The sequence below is a fragment of the Lactuca sativa genome, chromosome 5, assembly GCF_002870075.4.
Source record: "Lactuca sativa cultivar Salinas chromosome 5, Lsat_Salinas_v11, whole genome shotgun sequence".
NCBI classification, from domain to species: domain Eukaryota; kingdom Viridiplantae; phylum Streptophyta; class Magnoliopsida; order Asterales; family Asteraceae; genus Lactuca; species Lactuca sativa.
The window spans coordinates 5,519,651-5,540,299 of NC_056627.2; the positions used below are offsets into that span (position 1 = coordinate 5,519,651).

The window sequence follows — 20,649 nt, forward strand, 5'->3', positions numbered from 1 at the left end:
TGCCAAATTTAACTTATTATTTGAAATTGCTATTGTTTTGTGAAAATCATCTTAATTTGCAGAAATCATATCAGCAAATGATTTTTTTGTAGTGGAAACCATTCATAAAACGAATTTGTTCTGATGAAAACATTGTTGTATATTATATATAATAGACACATAAGGAAACCGACAAATAATATTGAGAATTCTATGTCTATTAATTGCAATAAATGAATCCAATAATTATTATTATTATTATTATTATTATTACCAAGTTTCGTCCATAAATCAGATCAATCATTCTCGATCAGATCTGATTATAAGAAAGGAGTAGAAGCAGACTGTCCTTTTGTTGGACGAAATTAAAAACAAAACAATAATGTAAAACCGACATGTTGACGGATGCTCTTGAACATAGAATAACTGCACGGATTAGACTCCTGTCCTTAAAGGTTTTTACTTCACTTCTATTGGTTGTGAGAAAGAGAGTAAAACCCCAAGATTTAATGCAGATTTACCAAGTTTCCAACAACAATGGAAAATGATAAAAGCAAAGTGAATAATGAGAAACCAGAGGAAATCGTAGAGAGAGAGAGTGTGTGTGTGTGTGTGAGAGCTTAGAATTTTCGTGCGTAGAATATGGCTCCCAGAGGGTTGTATTTATAGGTATCGCAACCCTAGAAGGCAATAAAGGGGCCCCTCATGGGTTGGTCCCATAGAAACCCTAAGGCGACGACTTGCTCTCTAAGCAAGCTGTTTTCTGGACCTTCCATAAGATTGCGTTGCCTTATTCATGAAATCAACCATTTGACCAGATCGTTCAAACCTACTTAACCCGAACTTTGACAAAAATAGAAGCCCATCAGCTCCCACCGACTGATGCATCGTGCGATGTGCCAAGTGCGCCTAAAACACACCATTTCATGCACTTGCGGCGTCGACTAGTGCTAGGCTAGGTTGGGCACGTGTGTGTGGGCTTGACCCATTCCCTTGATCTACTAAAGCCTTTGAAGGCCTATCAAGCGAAAAAACTTATAAACCTACAAAACGTTTCTTCCCCCACCAGTGTGGGATAACGTAAAATAGTTAACTTGCTATTATACCTTCATATTTTCCAATAATACCCCACCAAGTTGGAAAGTTTCATTTCACTCAGACATATGATGTCACTCGGGTGTCATGAAGATTAAACCCTAGTTTAATGAGAACAAACAAGAAGAGACCAATTCAGTGGTAACCTTATAGGTTTAAACCATGAACCTTGTAATCTCCCAGGTTTACTCCCAGACATCACATGTTGTATTTGCATTCTTCCTAAGCGCTAATATAGCCATGCACTATAAATCATTTTTATGACCATTTAGAAAATAAACCACTAATATTCACTTGAGGTGGCACCACCTCTAGATCATATAGCCAAAGTTTACAACATCTTCGTTGCTTATATGTCTCCAAAACTTTGTTAAGATTCGTAACTCAACCTCGTTCTCGACAACGACGTACTATCCTACCTCACATGGGTCTATCATTAATGATAGTACCTTCTATCGTTAGTGACTTCGTTGTTACCTTTTAAACCTGAGAATTAGGAGCACTAATACCAAGTTAGGTATCCATCACCAAGCGATTCTATTGTGGTTTTAGACCCATAACCATCATGGTAGTTGTAACCAAATCTCTCATCAGATGTTTGGTAAACGGATCTGCCAAGTTCTTACTTGTCTTGACATAGACAAATTTGATGGTACCACCTTCAATCAGTTGTCTCACAAATTGTGTCGCAAACCTACATGTATCGACTTCTCGTTATATACCACATTATATACTTTAGACAGTGTGGCTCACTGTCACAACACATGAGTATTGAAGGCATTGGAATATCCTACATATGAATATCTATAAGTAGATCTCGAATCCACTCGGCCTCTTTGACTGCTGCTGCTAAGGCAATTAGCTCTGCTTCCATCATTGAACGAGATATGCATGTTTGTTTCTTGCCCGCCCGAGAAATAGCACCACCAGATAGAGTATAGATCCAACCACTTGTGGATTTTGAGTCACTGATGTGATCTATCCAGGTAGCATCAGAATACCCTTATAGTACTCCATTTGACGACGAATATGTCAAATCAAAAGTACTTGTCCTTTTCATGTATCCTCACACTCTACCCACTTTCTTCCAGTGCTCCATCCCTGGGTTGTCAGTATACAAACTCAGTTTGCTTACAGCGAATGCGATGTCAGGTCGAGTGCAATGTGTAGCATACATCATGCTCCCAATTGCACTTGCATATTCTAGTTGAGCCACTGCTCATCCAGATTTCACGTTTAGTTTCACACTTGAATCAAAAGGAGTGTTGAATTCCTTAATATTCAAATTGTGAAACTTTGTCAGAATTTTATCTATGTAATGATATTGACTCAGAGAAATCTTACCGCATGAACTTTTCACCTTGATACCCAGAATTGTATCAACTTCACCAAGATCTTTCATCTTAAAGTTCGAGGATATGTATTTCTTCGTGTCAAGAATACACCTATCGGCACTATTGTGCTGAAATCCGAAAGCAGTCACAGTGGTGTCAAATCTCTCATGCCACTGTTTGGGAGCTTGCTTCAACCCGTACAAGGATTTAATAATTATAAACACTTTATTTTCCTGTACATGTATCATGAAACCTTCATGTTGCTCTAAGTAAATCTCATCATTGAGATAACCATTAAGAAAGGTTGTCTTCACATCCATTTGATGAATATATAATCCTTTCAAAGCTGATACTACTATGAGAGTTCTAATAGAACTTATCCTAGCAACTAGGGCATATGTATCAAAATTATCGATCCCTTCTCGCTGCCTGTAGCCTTTAGCAACTAATCTTGCTTTATAGGTAGATATGGATCCATCTGGATGATGTTTTTTTTCCAGAATATCCATTTGGATCATATGGGTCTCTTCCCCTTGGGTAGATCAGCTAATTCCCAAGTTCCATTACCCATAATTGAATCCATTTCATCATTTATAATTTTCAAAAATTTAATTTTCGAGAAAAAAAGAACTCGTCGTCTGTATGATTCTAGAAAATCTGAAAAATATTTAAATAATCTACAATATTTATATATATTATAGAATAATTTCAAATATTCTACATATTTCTAATGGGAAATTTTATTTATTTTTTGTTTATTTATTTTATTTATAGGAGGAGATGGAGTATTTCTCGATAAATAGTTGTAGATGTTGTATGACTGGAGTTTTCATCATCCCTAGAAAACTTGTCCTCAAAGAATTCCACATCTCCGGATTCCACAACAAAACCCGATTCAATATCTAATAATTGGTAAGCATTGTTGTTGTAATCATATCCAATAAATATACTCTTATTAGCTCGTGCTCCCAATTTGGTTCGCTTAGGATCGGGAGTCCGATAATAAGCAACACACCCCCACACTTTCAAATAGTCTAGATTAGGCTTTCTACATTTCCATAACTCATAAGGGCTTCTAGGAATCACACGACTAGTGATCCTATTATGAACATAACAAGCAGTCAATAGTTCCCCCCCCCCCATATTGTTTGGTTTATCCGATTGGTTCAACATACAGTTGACCATCTCACAAAGGGTTTTGATCTTTCTTTCAGCCAAACCATTATGTTGAGGAGTATATGGTGAAGTTCTCTCATGTTTGATTCCATTCTCTTCACAGAATGTGTCAAAATCTTGGTTGAAGTATTCTCAGCCTCTGTCCGAGCGAAGAATTTTGATGTGTCTTTCAAGTTGATTTTCGACTTCAGCCTTATACAGTTTAAATGCATCAAAAGTTCATCTTTTGATCTCAATAAATAAACATGTAGATATCGGATGGAGTCATCAAAAAATGTGATGAAATACCTTTTTCCTCCTCGAGTAAGTATTCCATTTAATTCACATATATCATAATGAATCAACTCAAGTAATGATGTATTTCTCTTAACTGATGGAAATGGTTTATTTATAAACATTGATTTCACATAAGTTTCATATTTTTCAACATCTTTTGAGTCATATTTTAATATTCCTTTAGTTTGCATTTTCTTTCAATGTTTTTAACATTAGTGTGTGCTAAACGTTTATGCCATAAAGAAATTAAACAAACAAAATAACCAAAAAAGTTCACTTCATTCACATTAGCAAACAATCCACCAATTATATCATTACTAACAACACTAGACACACTTGTAATGCTTGCACCATTACTATCAACACTAGACCCACTTGAACTACCATCATCACTAAGGCACAAACGGTACATCCATGAACAATTGTTTGCCCTCCTAACATATCTTCTATAATTAGTGATCATAATCGTACCTTTCTCAAGCTCCATCTTGAGCCCACCTTTGTCAAACTTGTCCGCATAAACCAACCCCTTCGAGATAGTAGGAACATAAAGAACATATTGAAGGGTAACCCATTCACCATGTGTGTACTTCAGACGAACATCACCTCTTCCTTGAACTTCAGCTCTGTGACCATTAACATAGACAACTACCGTTCCCAGTGGCATTGAACGGTAAGTGCGGAAACTTTCTCGTTGCCCACAAACATGCACAGTGTCTACGAACAATCCTCGAGCACAAATTGCTAAGGTAAGCGAAGAAATCATGAAAATCTCTCCAAGGTTCACACTTGCCACCATATCAGTCACTTGCTCAACTGCATGTGCAACCGGTCCTGATTTGCGATCTTTGCATTCTCTCGCATAGTGCCCAATCTCTTTGTAGAGGTGGCAAGGTACGACTCTCTTCGAATTTGAGTTAGGATTCTGATGACTTGGTTTCTTGAAACTTTGATTCTTGGGTCCCAAGTTCCTTTTGTTTTGTCTCCCAGACTTGGTCTTATGACTAGAATCCCCAGTTGATACATGGTGCACACTCGATCCGACTTTACCACACTTTCCCTTGATGCGAGTTTCCTCCTTAATGTGAAGGTGTTTCATCATATCATCCAAGGAGTAGTCCTCATATTTGTGCATCATTCTCTTAGAGAAGTCTTTCCACAAGGGTGGAAGTTTTGCGATGATCGCACCTACCTGAAAGAGTTTTGGTATCGAGATGGAGAGGCGCGTTCAACTTGTTGACAATGACCTGGAGTTCATGAACTTGCTCCATGATAGGTTTGTCATCAGCCATCTGAAACTCTAGGTACTTAGATACTATGTACTTATTAGTACCTTCCTCATGTGCCTTGTACTTGAGTTCCAAAGCACTCCATAGCTCTATCAGATCTTTGACCGATGTGTAAAGATCATAGAGCTGATCAGACAGTGAGTTCTTGATGTGACCCACACATAGTTTCTCAGACTCTCTATGTAGAGCCCTTTGCTTTTCTAGATCAGAGATGATCGTTGGATCCACAGTTTCCCTGCCTCGGGAATTGGATCACCGGAAATTGGGGCTAGTTCTGGGTCCAAAACATAGGAGAGCTTCAACACATGAAGCATGAACTATACATTGTCAGTCGAGCGGGTGTAGTTCTGACCATCGAATCGTCAAGCTTGTTAAGCTCTTGGTTCATGTATTGGAGACTAGTAGTTGGGATTTGGGTGTCCATTAGTCTCTTTATTTATAAACACAAGATAAAAAAACCTTTAATATTGTTGTATATCATATCTAACATACACACAAGGAAACCGAAAAATAATATTGAGATCATATGTTGATTAATTGCAATAAATAAATCCTATTATTATTATTATAATTAACAAGTTTTGTACATAAATTAGTTTAGTCATTCTCGATCATATATGATTATAAGAAAGGAGTAGAAGCCGACTGTCCTGTTGTTGGACGAAATTAAAAACATGACAATAATGTAAAACCGATCTGTTAACGGCTTATCTTGAACGTGGAATAACTGCACGAAGCGGAATTCTGTCCCAAAAATCATGACTAAAAATTTCATTTTTAATTCATTAAATTAATCCATAATATCAAACCATTCCATCAAACCACGAGTCAAAGTATTTCAAAACATTATTATCAAAGTTTTCAAATCAAAATATGAACTTGTATGAACCTTTTATTATGAACTTGTTGTATGGACCTTTTATTATGAACTTGTATTATGAATTTGGTGTTATGAACTTGTATGTTAAGTCCCCGGAGAACCGATACAACATATTAACTCATATTTGAGCCGATGGTCTTATGGATAGCGCTATTTGGGGTCGACAACCCCCACTCGCCCGGAACCACGAGTGCATATTTCCTTGAACTGACATCATGGGAACCATGGACATGATGGAATGGGGGCAGGAACGGTCGTTAGGGTTGGTTGTGAACGGAATGCAATGACATTCATCGTTTTCTAAATTGGAACATTTATAGAATAAACTACATTTTTTAAATAATGTACTATTATAAACCTGTGAACTCACTAACTATTTTATAGTTGACCCTCGTTTTTGCATGCTTTTCAGGGAACGGTTAGTGAATCAATAAGACTCCAACATGATTTAAGTTGTCACTTTTGCTATGTATTAAACTATGTATTGTGAAAAATGAACGTATTTGTTTTGTACGCGATGTAAACTTAAAACTCTTAATGTTTATGGTTGGTACTTCTATTCACCTTTGTGATGAGACCTTATCCTGTCACTCTTCGAGTTTCTGCTTTAACGGGGTATGACAGATTTGGTATCAGAGCCTAAGGTTATAGAGAATATCGACTTCCCCTTTCCCTTAGGGAGGCCTAAAATATAACCGTTGAGTTAATAAAACATGCCATTTAGTATCACTAATTCCGATAATGCACTACTAGACCTTAATTATACATAGCTTGATCACCTCTGTATAATTAAAGAAAAGCAAGTGCAAGACAGGAATTGGTTATAGTGAATGGTATAAACACCCTAGGTTAAACGTAAACAAAAAAAATCAATAGGATGCTAAAACCTCGTCTAAACATTAGAGTTTCTCGTATACAGCGTAGCCATGTCAAACACTAGCTCTCAAGCACTTGGATCGGCAGATGAGTCTGGTTACGTCACTGCGCGCCCGAAAGTCAACCGCGACTAGAGCACCGACCTGACCGAAGATTCGTCAACAGGATTGGAGACTCGAGCACCGACCTGACTGAAGATTCCAATAATTTGTTTTACTCAATCATTTAGAATTAGTGCAAATGCAGACATTTACATAACTTGTAGAGTAAAATGTAAGGTTAAGTATCTCCCTTGTGTATTTCTCTTCAGGTGGTTTATTGTCATGGCATGTTGCCTTCCCACCAAACGAGGCCTAACCACACCAATTACCTTTCTGATATTGCTTGAGCCCACAAAAATAGTTTTTAACCTCCAAATTGCAAAAATATTAATGAATAAAAAATTCTAGTACCATAATATAATTTCCATCATCGTTCTTCAAAGATTTAAAATAAAAATTACTTACATTGACCATTATATCCCTTGAATTTACATGAATCATCATACCCCTGCATGAACATAGTTGCGGACATCATTTTCTTCATCCAACTCATTTCTGATAAATGACCAGTATACCCATGTAGATTTACTGATATTGCCATATTTACACTTATTTTTAGGCAGTATTTAAGTACATTTTTATTAATAAATTGATAATATGTTTAGAATAATGATACTTATGAGTTTAAATTGTTATTTTCAGTCAATACAAAGGATTTTCGAAGAAAGGGACCAAAGGTGACAAAATGGGGAACATGGGAGGCTTGGAAGACAAGAAAATAATAAATTCACGATAAGAGCTAAATTCACGACGTGGCGATGAAGCCCACGACGTGGCACGGGTGTTCCAGAAGATAAGCATCGCGACGCGGAGGATTTCCTTGAAGGATACGGATTGCTTGAAGCCCACGACGTGGCGAAACATGGCCACGACGTGGCGCGAGTTTTTAAGGATTATATAAGTTCTCCTGATTATTACGAAAAGGGAGACTTTTGGCAGAAGAAAAAGAGTTCCAGGAGACGAATAAGAACGAAAGAAAGGTTCTGGAAGAGGGTTTTCAACACCAAAAGAAGTAAAGGTTTATTTTTAGAACATGTCTTTCATTAGTTTTAGCTGTGTTAGTTTAATTACTATGATGAGCAGCTGAATCTAGCTACTCTTGTTTAGCTAGATGAAGCTTTGAACTTATGAATAGTTATATGATTATGGATTAAGCTTAGTTGGAGAAAATTTGCCTGTGTTTGATTTGTATGACCTAGCATGTTAATATTTGTTTATCTAATTGCTTAATTACATGTTCTGTGTAGCTTAGTGACCGTTAAACTGCATGAACCTGTTTACCTAATAATTTAGTGAACATTGAATTGTTAGAGCTAGGATTGACCAATCTTAGTTAATAATTAGAATAAATAAAGTTTAGCTGTGCTAGAGAACGAGAATTGTGATCATAATTGCGTTCACACAACAAATCTTATATAGCATATTTACAACTATAATTAGTTCTGTGTTTAATTATGTGTGAACATACATGGTTTGACATGAATTAGTTAAATATTAGTAAGATAGAACTAAATTACTAATATAATTAAAAACCAACTTAGTAATCCGTAATTGTTAGCTAGCCATAAGGGAGAAGTGGGTTCAATCTAAACAAGAGTGTGTGTTTTTACTTATTGAATTGGATTTAAGTTCATCTGATCTTATAAAATCAGATAAAACCCTTTATTAAATTTGTTAATAAATTAGGTTAATTTAATAGTAAGTAAATTAATTAGAACACCGTTCCCTGTGATCGACACCCGACTTACCCAAGCTATACTGTAATCTGACTAGGTACACTGCCTATAAGTGCATAGATAGTTAAGTTTGTTAGGTTATAAATATTAAAATTAGTGGGTACTTTTGTGCACATCATTTACCAAAGTCAATGCTTAGCCTAATACATCTTGATAACCTCTAAGCCTAATATGGTTTTGATGTCTCCTGGTGTACATATTTACCCAATTATTTTGAAATTCTTTGTTTTTTTTACTAATAGTTATTGAATTTAGAAATATTTGGTTCTAGAAGTTTGTTCATATCGAGTTTATATTGTTTCTGTCAGATGCATGGTTTAGATACTCGATTGTGGACGAAAATGCCCATGAGTGCTTGTAGTTGCGTGTTTGTAGCTTTCACTAATTTTTTAATACTTGTTAATTGATTGTACCAACCCCCTTAAGTGTATGCTTCTCATTATAGTCAAGCATATTCTATTTTTTACTTGTTTTTTTATAAACTTTGTAGATATGAATCGTAATCATTTTCTCCTATTTGTAAAATTATTGGAGAGTTATATTATGTTGTTGATATGCCTAGCTACAGTTAGACTTTGGTTAATTAAATGTGAGGAAAAAGAAGCTCAAAGGAGAGATCTAAGTGAAAGTACATTAGAAAGTAGATTAGACACAATTTCGCAATGGTCAACAGAAATACAATGTATGTTACGTGAAAGTGATGAAAATTGTATAAATAAGTTATGTATGGACATAAATGCATTTGCACGTTGATGTGAGTTAATACAAACTCATGGTGGATTATTAAACGATGGTTTAGTAACCATTGAGGAGCAAGTTGCTATATTCTTAAACGTATTACCACACCACAAAAAAAACATATGTATTCAAATTAGATTCTATCGGTCAGGGGAAATGATAAGTTGTTATGTTCATCGAGTTTTGGGTGCTTTAATGCATTTACAGGAGATATTGTTTGTTAACCCAACGCCTGTTGCAATGATTGTACAAACAATCGATGGAAATGGTTCCAGGTAATCATTATAACATTATTATGATATATTAATTACAAATTAAATATAAGGTTTTAACTAAGAACGAGTTAGTATCTTATTTATAGGGTTGTATAGGAGCAATTGATGGAACTTATATTGAAGTTAATGTCCTTGACTCGGATAAACCAAGGTACCGAACAAGAAAGGGCAATATAGCAATGAATGTGTTAGGTGTCTGCAACCGTGACATGAATTTTGTCTACGTCTTAGCTGGCTGGGAAGGTTCGACTACCGATTCAAGGGTTTTGCGGGATGCAATTACTAGACATAATGGTTTGAAGATTCCAATTGGTAAGCTAAAACAATAATTGCTAAATATTTGAAGTAAACATAGTTACATATTCATACCTGTTATTTTATTTATTAAGTGTAACTATCATTTGGCTGACGGAGGATATATCAATGGTGAAGGTTTTTTGGCACCATATAGAGGTATTAGGTATTATTTACGGGAATGGGAAGGTAGTACACGTGCACCTACAAATAAGGAGGAATACTATAACACGAAACACTCTCAAGCAAGGAATGTTATTGAGAGGTGTTTTGGTCTACTAAAGAGTCGTTGGGCTATATTAAGAAGTCCTTCAGTTTATTCGATAAGAATTCAAGGGAGAATAGTCATGACATGTGCTTTTTGCATAATTTTATTAGGACACACATGGCTCTTGATCCGGAGGAAAACATGTCTAGCACTTTTGAAGATATGCCTATCAGGGAAGAACAACCAAATCATTTTCAAATTGTGGATGTTGTTGAATCAAGTAATGAATGAACTCAATGGAGAGATGATTTAGCACAAGAAATGTTTGAGTCTTGGATGTCAACTAGATCTAAGTATATTGTTTTTTTTTTAATTTTAGAACTTTTATTTTTAAGATTGTTATTTATAGTTGTTATGGATCCGAGCAACTTTGATTTTTGTGTATGTTTTTATTAATATTAATTTGCTTTAGTGGATGATTTGTTTTCATTTTTTCCAGTTTTATATATTTACTTGTGTTATGTATAATATGACAAAAGCAGATAACAAATTATGGCGGACAGGAGTCAGTGGACTTAAGAAGAAGAGGTTGCATTGATTACCATCCTTCACGACATTGTTGTCATCGGTGGCAGAGGTGATAATGGAAGCTTTAGGCCTGGAACCTATGATCAAGTCGTTCTAAAGTTGCAGGAAAAGTCGTTGGTATTAATATAACATCAAAGCACGTGCAAAACAAAATCAAACGTTTAAAGGATATTTTTTTTGCTGCATATAATATGCAAAATACAAGTGGGTTTGGTTGGGATGATACTCGTAAATGTGTAGTAGTTGATTCTGCTGAGATATTAGAGGAATATCTACAGGTTAGTGATTTATATATATATATATATATATATATATATATATATATATATATATATATATATATATATATATATATATATATATATATATATGCATATCTAAGTATTAAATATATGGTTTTACATGTAACTTTGTTTGTTTTACCAGAAACATCCAAACAAAAACTATATCGCGAACAAACCATTCCGTGCATATGAGCGACTGGCAAATATTTTTGGTAAAGATCGAGCTACATGCGGTATGGCTGAATCGGTGGCTGATGTGACAGAAAATCAAAATGTTGATAACGAAGAAGGAGAAAGAATTCCATCGTCTAATTATAATCCTTAAAACACTGCAACTTCCTCCAATCCAAATCTCAAAGACTTGGCGCAAAATAGAAAAAGAAAAGCAGCATCTAGAGAAGTAACACATGTAATTCAAAGGGGGTTAGCTACCGTATCCGAGGAAATCCAGAAAATAACTAGGGCTATTACGTTTTCTACGAATGACCACCCAGAGTTAAAAACTATACATGTAGAGTTGAAGACCATGGAGTTGTCTTCTTCAAAAATCATGCGAGTTTGTTTGAAGTTTACAAAAAACCTGAATTTGTTACCGATAATGAATAGCTTGGATGCAGCTACCAAACCACTTTTTGCGAATACTATATTGAAAGATGACAATTGAAGTTTGTTATTTTTTTTATTTAAAAATAAGGATTTTGGAAACCACTTTGGTTTAGAACTTTGTTAATTTTGAAGCAAATTTGATTATTTGGTATCAGAACTTGTTTTAATAAGAATTTTAAATAATTTTTTTTACTAAAATTGTTTATTTTGAAGTTGTGTATGTTAAATAGAGCTATTATGAATATTTTTTGCATAAGGGTAGTATGGTCATTTTTACATATTGTTTTGTCTAGTTCTATTGTTTCCAAACAATTTCGGACAACTTGTTCAGTGTTGTCTAGTATTACCAAACGCTATATAAATCATTTGTCTAGTCTAGTCTAGTCCAGTTCTATTCTATCCAATTTTTCTACGAAACGGTACCTTAACGGGTAAAGAAGTAATTCATGATTAAAAAACTTACTGATTCAAAGTAAAAAGGTAATATTTTTAGGGCGATATAATTAATGGTTTATAACTTTACTAGTTTATAACTCGTAGGAACCACGGTTACAAAATTAATTAAACTTTCATATTAAAAATTAAAAATTATTAATTAATTATTTTAAATAAATTATTAACTAAAAGATATTTTTTAATTACATAAAACTATAATCATTGATTTAAATAAATATATGACCTTATAATATATATTAATTTTATTTTAAACTTTTACTCTAATATTATTAATTTAATGTAATTAGAATGAAAAGTTTTAAAATTTTAAATTTGAAATGAAAAATCAATAAATTAACAAGTGAGATGATATTAATTAGAAAGTTTTGAAAAAGGCAAAAGAAGATTAAATATATTTCTTTTATTAAATAGGGATTCAATAATGCACAACCAAAGTTTTCATGAGTTAAGCACTTAAGCCCCCAACGGGCCGGATCTCAGTGCAACGGCTAGAAACGAGGGCAAGATAGTAATTTTTTAAAACAGCATGTGGATTGTGGAAAGCCTATCTGTACACATAAATAGACAACGGTCATTTCCCAAAACAACGCCGATTTTCTCTTCTTTCCCCCTCTGCACCGTTTTTCGAATTTGAACTCAAACGCTCCCCCCATCTGCTTCACTAACACGCACTGAATCTCCGATCATCGTGTAGTGAAGACAAGTATGAAGTCTAACGCAGGGAACTCACGGCATCGTTCATCGGGAAGTATTTCTATTTCTTCAATTAGAAACCTACTTCCTAGATCCGGATCTGTAAAGCACAAGATGACTTCAAACCCTAAGCTATCTCGATTCAACAGTGAAAACGTCCCACCAGAAGATCCGAACATTCATGTTTGTGAACTACCTTCGATTGTAAAGGAATCAACGGGAAACGTCTCGGTTCCAGGCAAAAAAGCCACTGAATTGGAAACGCAGCAAAACGCAGAAGTACCGTCGCATCAAGATCCACCTGTTAAGGTACAAATTGATTCAGTGTTGTTTTGTTTTTTTAGAAACTATATCTGAAACAGTGTTTATTTATGGGGTTAATTTGATAGGTTATAGCGAGGATTAGACCTCCTAATTCTCACGAAAAAGGAGATTATACTGTCAGAAAAGTTTCTGAAGATTCAGTTTCCGTGGGCGATCGAAAGTTTACTTTGGATGCAGTCCTCGACTCCAAATCTAGTCAGGTTCGTAGAATTGCCGAGTCCCTTGTTGAATTGTTAAATATGTTTGATAAAAATGTGTGCTCTGTATAAGTGTTTCTGTTAACCGTGTGCATAATTGGTGAGCTTCTTATATTACTTTTGATAGTTTTACAAAATATGCACATTGACTTCTTAAGCATTCTCCTATTGAGTAGTGAATAATGTTGGATTAAATTGTGCACTACAATACTACATATGATCGTTTCTATTAACCACACAGAATTCATATGTTGTTACATTACTGATGAGATTTTCTAAGGTATGTTAACATCAAACGTTATGAGTAATCATGAACCTGTAGCAACTAAGAAACGCACATTGATTTATTAAAGAACAATACTAAGTGTGTTCGTTTTTTTTACTTGGAGGAAGGGTAAAAGAATAAACAATTTATCGAGTTATAAGCTGTTTGATGCTATGACAGGAGGATGTATTTAAACTAGTTGGTGTCTCAATGGTTAAGAGTGCTATGGCTGGTTACAACACATCAATCTTGGCTTACGGACAGGTACTGTATTAGACTTTTTGGTAACACTGTTTTTGATGGAAACTATTTGGTTGCAATATCTCCATTGATTGCTAGTGTCTTTCAGACTGGAAGTGGAAAAACTTACACGTTGTGGGGTCCACCAAGTGCAATGGTTGAAGATCAATCAGCCAATGGTAACCAAGGGATTGTTCCACGCATCTTCCAGATGCTGTTTGCCGAAATCCAACGAGTAAGCAGACTTCTTTTCATCCTTGATGTATACAAAATAAGGTGTAGGATCTCGTGGAATACTCATTATGATTGCAATCTTGATTTTCATTTCAGGAGCAAGATCAAGCAGAGGGTAAACAATTAAATTATCAGTGCCGATGCTCTTTCCTCGAGGTAGGTGCTTCATGGCTGCCTTTCATTGGTCCTGTTCTTAACTTTGAAACTAAGTGATGACTTTATTGTCTGCAGATATATAACGAACAAATTGGAGATTTGCTCGATCCAACCCAGAGAAACCTAGAGGTGGGTATTAAGATCTTATCTTTTTGGTGTTTTCATTGATGTATTATATTCCTGTTACTCCTTGTTTTTGTGATTGTAATGTGACAAGTCAAATTATTTCAGATAAAAGATGATGCTAAACACGGGTTTTATGTTGAGAATCTGAGTGAGGAGTATGTGACAAGCTATGAAGACGTTACTCAAATTCTGATCAAGGGACTATCTAATAGAAAGGTTGGAGCAACAAGCATAAACTCCAAAAGTTCAAGATCTCATATTGTGTTTACATGTGTCATCGAGTCTTGGTGCAAGGTACTTTGAATTTCCAAGTTCATAACTTTATCTGTGGTTTAAAACAATAAGCCATATTGTGTTTACAACGGAATCCTAACTGTAACCAAACTGCCATTTATCAGGGTAATGCTTCTAAGCATTTTGGTAGTTCAAAGACAAGCAGGATTACCCTTGTGGATATAGCTGGACTTGAAAAGAACAAAAGCAATGATGTTAGTAGAGAGTGTGTCAGGGAAGGAGAATTTGTGAGAAAGTCCATATCACAACTTGGGTATGGCTCAGTTTCTTCTTGTACTGTGTGTGATAAATCACTGGTTGCTTCCAGTTACTCATGTTGTTTGCATTGTGCAGAAACTTGGTTAATATCCTTGCTGGGACAAATCAGTCTGAACAATCCAGGAGCATCCCATATAACAACTCCTGTTTGACTCATTTGCTGAGAGAATCACTTGGAGGCAACTCAAAGCTTACTGTTATATGTGCCATTTCCCCAGATGAAAAGTATGTATTCATCACTAGATTGATCTGGAAACTGGCCTTTATTTGACTATATCATAATAACAATTTCTGGAAATACAGGTGTTCTGTTGAAACCATAAGCACACTTAGATTTGGACACCGAGCAAAACTTATACACAATAATCCGGTTGTAAACGAAATAACAGAAGATGATGTTAATGATCTCACTGATCAAATTCGTGAACTGAAGGTACGTGTACCCTCTTATAAAATAAAACCTTAACTGCTTTCTGATTAACTAACTGAGTTGGATTTGTTGATTTCAGGAAGAGCTGATTAGGGCAAAATCAGATACTAGTTACTCTATTGGATCGAGCACGATTTTTAAAGGTGGAAGCGTTCGCCAAAGCTTGAATCAACTGAGAGTAAGCCTTAATCGTTCATTGATCCTCCCACAAATCGACAATGATTCGAAAGAAGAATTGCATATCGACGAGCATGATGTTCGAGACTTGCGACAACAGCTCGATATGTTGCATAGTTCATGTGATGAGGAATTTCAAGAAACCTCCGAGAGCAGAGGCACACGTTTTTTCTCCATGGGTGGTTGTGAGAGCGAACAGTATGCAAGTTGTAACGAAGAAAGCGAAGCTGAAGAAACCAATTCAGAAGAACCTGAGAGCAATCCTTTACATGATAGCCTCTCTATCAGTGTTGGCAGGCCTTCTGATGCTTTCAGTGGTCCGATGTTGTCAGAATCCCCAAAAATTGGTAACACCATGAGAAAGAGCGTGGTTTTCTCATCAAAATCAAACCAATTGCCCACAAGTGAAGAAGAGAATGTTGTGGAAAGTTTGAAGTTCAGTTCAAATGTAACGCATGAGTCACTGAGGATAAGCAATCAAATTAGGTCTTCTCTTCGATCAAGCAAGATATTTGGGGGTGGAGGTGGGGGTCCCACTGAATCGTTAGCTGCTAGTCTTCAAAGAGGCCTGGAGATTATCGACAACCACCAACGCAACTCTGTGTTAAATAAATCATTGGTTGCATTATCGTTTGATCACTTGGCAACCAAGACAAAAGACAAAGAATACATCTGCTCGACCTGCCAGCAAAAAGCATCCTGTGATGATGTCCAGGACAGCTTGAAGACATGGATTGTTCCAGGGACCTCAGAAAGCATGAAGAAAGTGAAAGATCTTGAAAATCTATGCATGGAACAAAAAGCAGAGATTGAGAGGTTGAATAGTTTGGTAAGATATATACTTTAAATTTATTCTCTCAAGCAACCAACCAGTTTCAAGAATTCTTAAACTCTTAATGCTTTTTACTTCCAGGTATCGCAATACAAACAAGAGAAAGAAGGGGGCGACATGTTGTCGCCGCTTGATGAGCTTCGAAATGGGAAGATTTCACGTAACAGTGTTGCAAAGGTAGAGACGATCATGAAATTGAGAAATACAAGGACAACATTGTGAAATTATATTATTGAAACTTTTTTATTTTATATTTTATGGCATTTTCTCAGCTTCTGAGTTGGAATGAAGAACCGGAGATGATAGAAGAAGAAACCAACGAAAAGGAATCGCTTCTGGAAGAAATCAAAACATTAAGAAGCAAACTCCAGCAGTCGCCAGTAAAAGTAACCAACAAATCAATGTCGTCCTCTCTTTTGTCACAATCGCTCCAACTAAGAAAAAGCGGTGTGTATCCTCTTCCAAGTAATAAAGAAAGCATTGAAGAAGTTGAGAAGGAAAGGGAAAGGTGGATGGAGATGGAGAGCGAATGGATCTGTTTGACGGATGAACTGAGAGTTGACCTGGAGGCCAACCGGCGGCGTGCTGAGAAGGTGGAAATGGAGCTGAGATTGGAGAAGAAATGCAGCGAAGAATTGGACGACGCCCTCATGCGATCCATCCTTGGACATGGTAAAATGGTGGAGCATTATGCTGATTTACAAGAGAAGTACAACGAGTTGGCTGAAAAGCATCGGTTGATTATGGAGGGGATAGCCGAAGTGAAAAGAGCGGCTGCAAAAGCGGGAGCTAAAGGCCATGGGAAGCGCTTTTCAAAGTCTCTTGCTGCAGAGCTTTCTGTCTTGAGAGTTGAGAGGGAGAAGGAAAGGGAATTGTTGAAGAAGGAGAATCGAACCCTAAAAATGCAACTTAGAGACACTGCTGAAGCTGTTCATGCTGCTGGTGAACTTCTTGTTAGGCTCAGAGAAGCAGAAGAAGCAGCTTCCATTGCACAGGTACTTACTTCCTCATTCGCTTTCTCTTAAATTTCACCTTTTTGTTTGTAATCATTCATTCTTTTCATTGTGCAGGAAAATTTGGGAAATGTTCAGGAAGAGAGTGATAAGTTAAAGAAAAAAATGGATAAACAGAAAAGAAAGCACAAGATGGAGATGATTACAATGAAACAGTATCTTGCTGGGAGCCGCTTGCCTGATTCCGCATTGAGACCTTTGTATAGGGAAGACTCGGACGTGAAATCCCATGAGAATGAGAATGAGGAGGATGATCAGGCATGGAGGCAAGAATTTGGAGCCATATATCAAGATCATTATTAAGTCACCATTCTTGTTTAGTTGCTTTTGAAGATTGATTGTATCTTGATTCATTAATATTTGTTCTTGTCAACCACCTATAGTGGTTTGTTGATGACAAGAGATTGTTTATCGAATTCTTATACTATGCACATTTTGCTTTCTCATCTTATTTTACAAAGTCAAATCACTTGATTTGCTTTCATTCAATTGTTATAATGTCATGAGTTGTTTTAATGAAAATTTATGTCGTTTAATATTCACGATAACATTTGTTTTAATGTCATGAGTTGTTTTAATGAAAATTTATGTCGTTTAATATTCACGATAACATTTGTTTTATTAAAAATTTCGCTCATCATTTTACCTATCACTCTCAAAGATAATTTTCACTTAGAAACTTAGAGGTTACAAGAACACAAAAGACTAATAAGAATAAAACTTCGCATTGCATAAATACTAAGATCAATGAGTTTTTTATGTTAAGCTTAGATTGTTTATATTGACTTGAAAGATCAAGCCTTATCACAAAGTAAGATCACCATTTTGTAGCGCAAGCGCCTTTAGTTATTCACCCCCATCTTGAGATCATCAGTGGAAACACACACTCAGACCATCGACGCCAACATACTTAGTGGTGAACATGAGTTTTCATTTTGACTCATCAAATCATAGTGGCGTGAACTACTAGAGGAGGATATGGTGGCTACAAAAAGGTACCATAATAAAATATGTAGGTAAGTTCAATTGAGAAAAATAAAAAATATTGAGAATTGGGAATCATTCTCAGCCACTTTTTTTTTCTTTTTTGCCGCAAAAGTCTCCATCGTACCGGCGGAAATGGGAAAGAAATACACATGTGTTTTCCAACAAAACATGTTTCCTTAAACTATGCTGATCATTACCTTAATATATACAAAAACATAGTTTTTTTCGTTTTTTTAATTTTTAAGGAGCTATTTTTATCGAAAAATGATTTTAGATATATCAAAATTCATAATTTTTTATTCTCTATAAATGAACATCCATATTGCTACAGTTTTAAGATAAATTAAAAATTTTTTATTTTTTTATAGTTTCAGCTATCGTTACTCATAAGTGAATAAAATACCTCAGATTTTTGTTACAGTACATTCGTTATTCACTTATGAATTAAAAAATATAATTAATTTTTTTTACAATTTAAGTATCATTTATACTACTTATTCATATATGAATAGCAAATTACACGGGTTGATTAAAAAAATATATCAAAGTTTAAATATTAAGAATTTTTTAAAATAAATTTTCAAAATAAATAGACATATTCTAATGAATAAATAGAATCACTATTAAGAAGATCATCCATAATATCAATGATTGTTTTGTCATATTCATTAAATTTATTATCATATTCAATGTATTTTAATATATCATATATATTTTTTAAGATTCTTTGTATTTATTATCACATTAAATGTATTTAATACTTTACATATATAAATTTAGTATTATGTGTCATATTAATTGATTTAATTCAAAAAAAAACCACAAAATGACATGTGGATTTAAATTTAATCAAAAAAATTTACAAAATTACATGTGGCAAATTGAATGAGAAGATGATATTTGGCAAAATGATATTTATTTATTAGGATAAATAAATATCATCATACATACTTATAAAGCTAACATTTTTCTTGAATCTCATGCATTTGAAACCCTTTTTTTTAACTTTCTCAAACCACATTCATTTGAAACCCTTTTTTTTAAGTAATGCAACTCAAAAGTTTTCTTAATTATGATTTAACACTCAAAAGTTTTATAACTTATATTATGTTGAATTAGCATTTAGTGAAAAGTTTACTATAAAAAGATCAATCTTTTGTGTCTTTTGTGATTCAAAAGTTTTCATATAGTTGAAGCATTCACAATCCAAATATGATGATTTGAATAAATGAGTTATGTCGCATCGATGGTAATTGTAATATGATTTTTTCTTTCAACCAAAACAAATGAAGTTTTTCTATTCTTTTTTATATTCAGTTTCTCATTTAATCTTTATATGTGATTTGTGTGTATTACTCAATCTTGAATGTGACTCTCCAGACATCAATGTTTTGCTTGGAATATATTTTTTATTCTTCTTTTTCAAGAAAAATATTTTGAATGAAGGTTAGTGAATAATTATCATCAAGTTTCTATGGTTGAATGGTGTTAAATGAAGAAAGAATATTCATAAAATTGATATAGGTTTTTTTGTTTGAGCAAAGTTGACGGATGTTAGTTTTTCTTTTGATTTAAATGTATGTTTATGTAACATCTTTATTTATATATTCAACCGCCCAATACTCTTATTTATTTGATTGTAGTTTTTCTATTTTGATTATGTTTATTTTATATTATTTTTTTGTTGGGTTATCCTACATAACATATTTAAAAGACAATATTTAAAAGATAACATAATTTTGAACATTTGATATGTAATTATGATAGACTTATCATCATATGTTCTTCATATGAAAGTAATTTATCCATATTACTACCACAAGAATTACATATGACATTTACGATATATATATATATATATATATATATATATATATATATATATATATATATATATATATATATTATGTGATTTGTTTAACATGTATATGCACCTATGTACGTTATAAATCTATAATTAAATATACTTATGTTTAATAATTGAAGGGATTAAAATGATGCATCAAAACCAATTATTTAGAATATAATAATAATAATAATAATAATAATAATAATAATAATAATAATAATAATAATAATAATAATAATACAATTCCAAGTATCGCATCCATTTGAAACTCACACTACAACTCAAGAGTTTTCTAATTTATGTATATTTATTAGTTAAAACTCAAGAGTTTTTAAGTTATGATTATTAATTAGTAATCACTAATAATTTTTTATTTTCTTTTC

The 20,649-nt window shown here is 34.2% G+C and overlaps 1 protein-coding gene across 1 annotated transcript; it reads left to right on the forward strand.

Annotated features, from left to right (window-relative positions):
• Nucleotides 1-12,577: 12,577 nt before the first annotated feature.
• LOC111889633 (kinesin-like protein KIN-12F) lies at nucleotides 12,578-17,972 on the forward strand. Its single transcript, XM_023885778.2, has 14 exons — nucleotides 12,578-13,193; nucleotides 13,274-13,408; nucleotides 13,851-13,934; nucleotides 14,020-14,145; nucleotides 14,241-14,300; nucleotides 14,376-14,429; nucleotides 14,532-14,720; nucleotides 14,825-14,973; nucleotides 15,054-15,203; nucleotides 15,282-15,411; nucleotides 15,488-16,414; nucleotides 16,499-16,594; nucleotides 16,690-17,412; nucleotides 17,488-17,972. The coding sequence occupies exons 1-14, from the start codon at nucleotides 12,897-12,899 to the stop codon at nucleotides 17,731-17,733; spliced, it is 3,366 nt and encodes a 1,121-aa protein (XP_023741546.1). The 5' UTR covers nucleotides 12,578-12,896; the 3' UTR covers nucleotides 17,734-17,972.
• The last annotated feature ends 2,677 nt before the right edge of the window (nucleotides 17,973-20,649 follow it).

Bases quoted from the DNA above. Each gene is read 5' to 3' on its own strand.
- LOC111889633 (XM_023885778.2), top strand. From the start codon at position 12,897: ATGAAGTCTAACGCAGGGAACTCACGGCATCGTTCATCGGGAAGTATT. The intron at 13,409-13,850 runs GTTCGTAGAATT...ATGCTATGACAG, and splicing joins TCGACTCCAAATCTAGTCAG to GAGGATGTATTTAAACTAGT. The intron at 14,974-15,053 runs GTATGGCTCAGT...TGCATTGTGCAG, and splicing joins AAGTCCATATCACAACTTGG to AAACTTGGTTAATATCCTTG.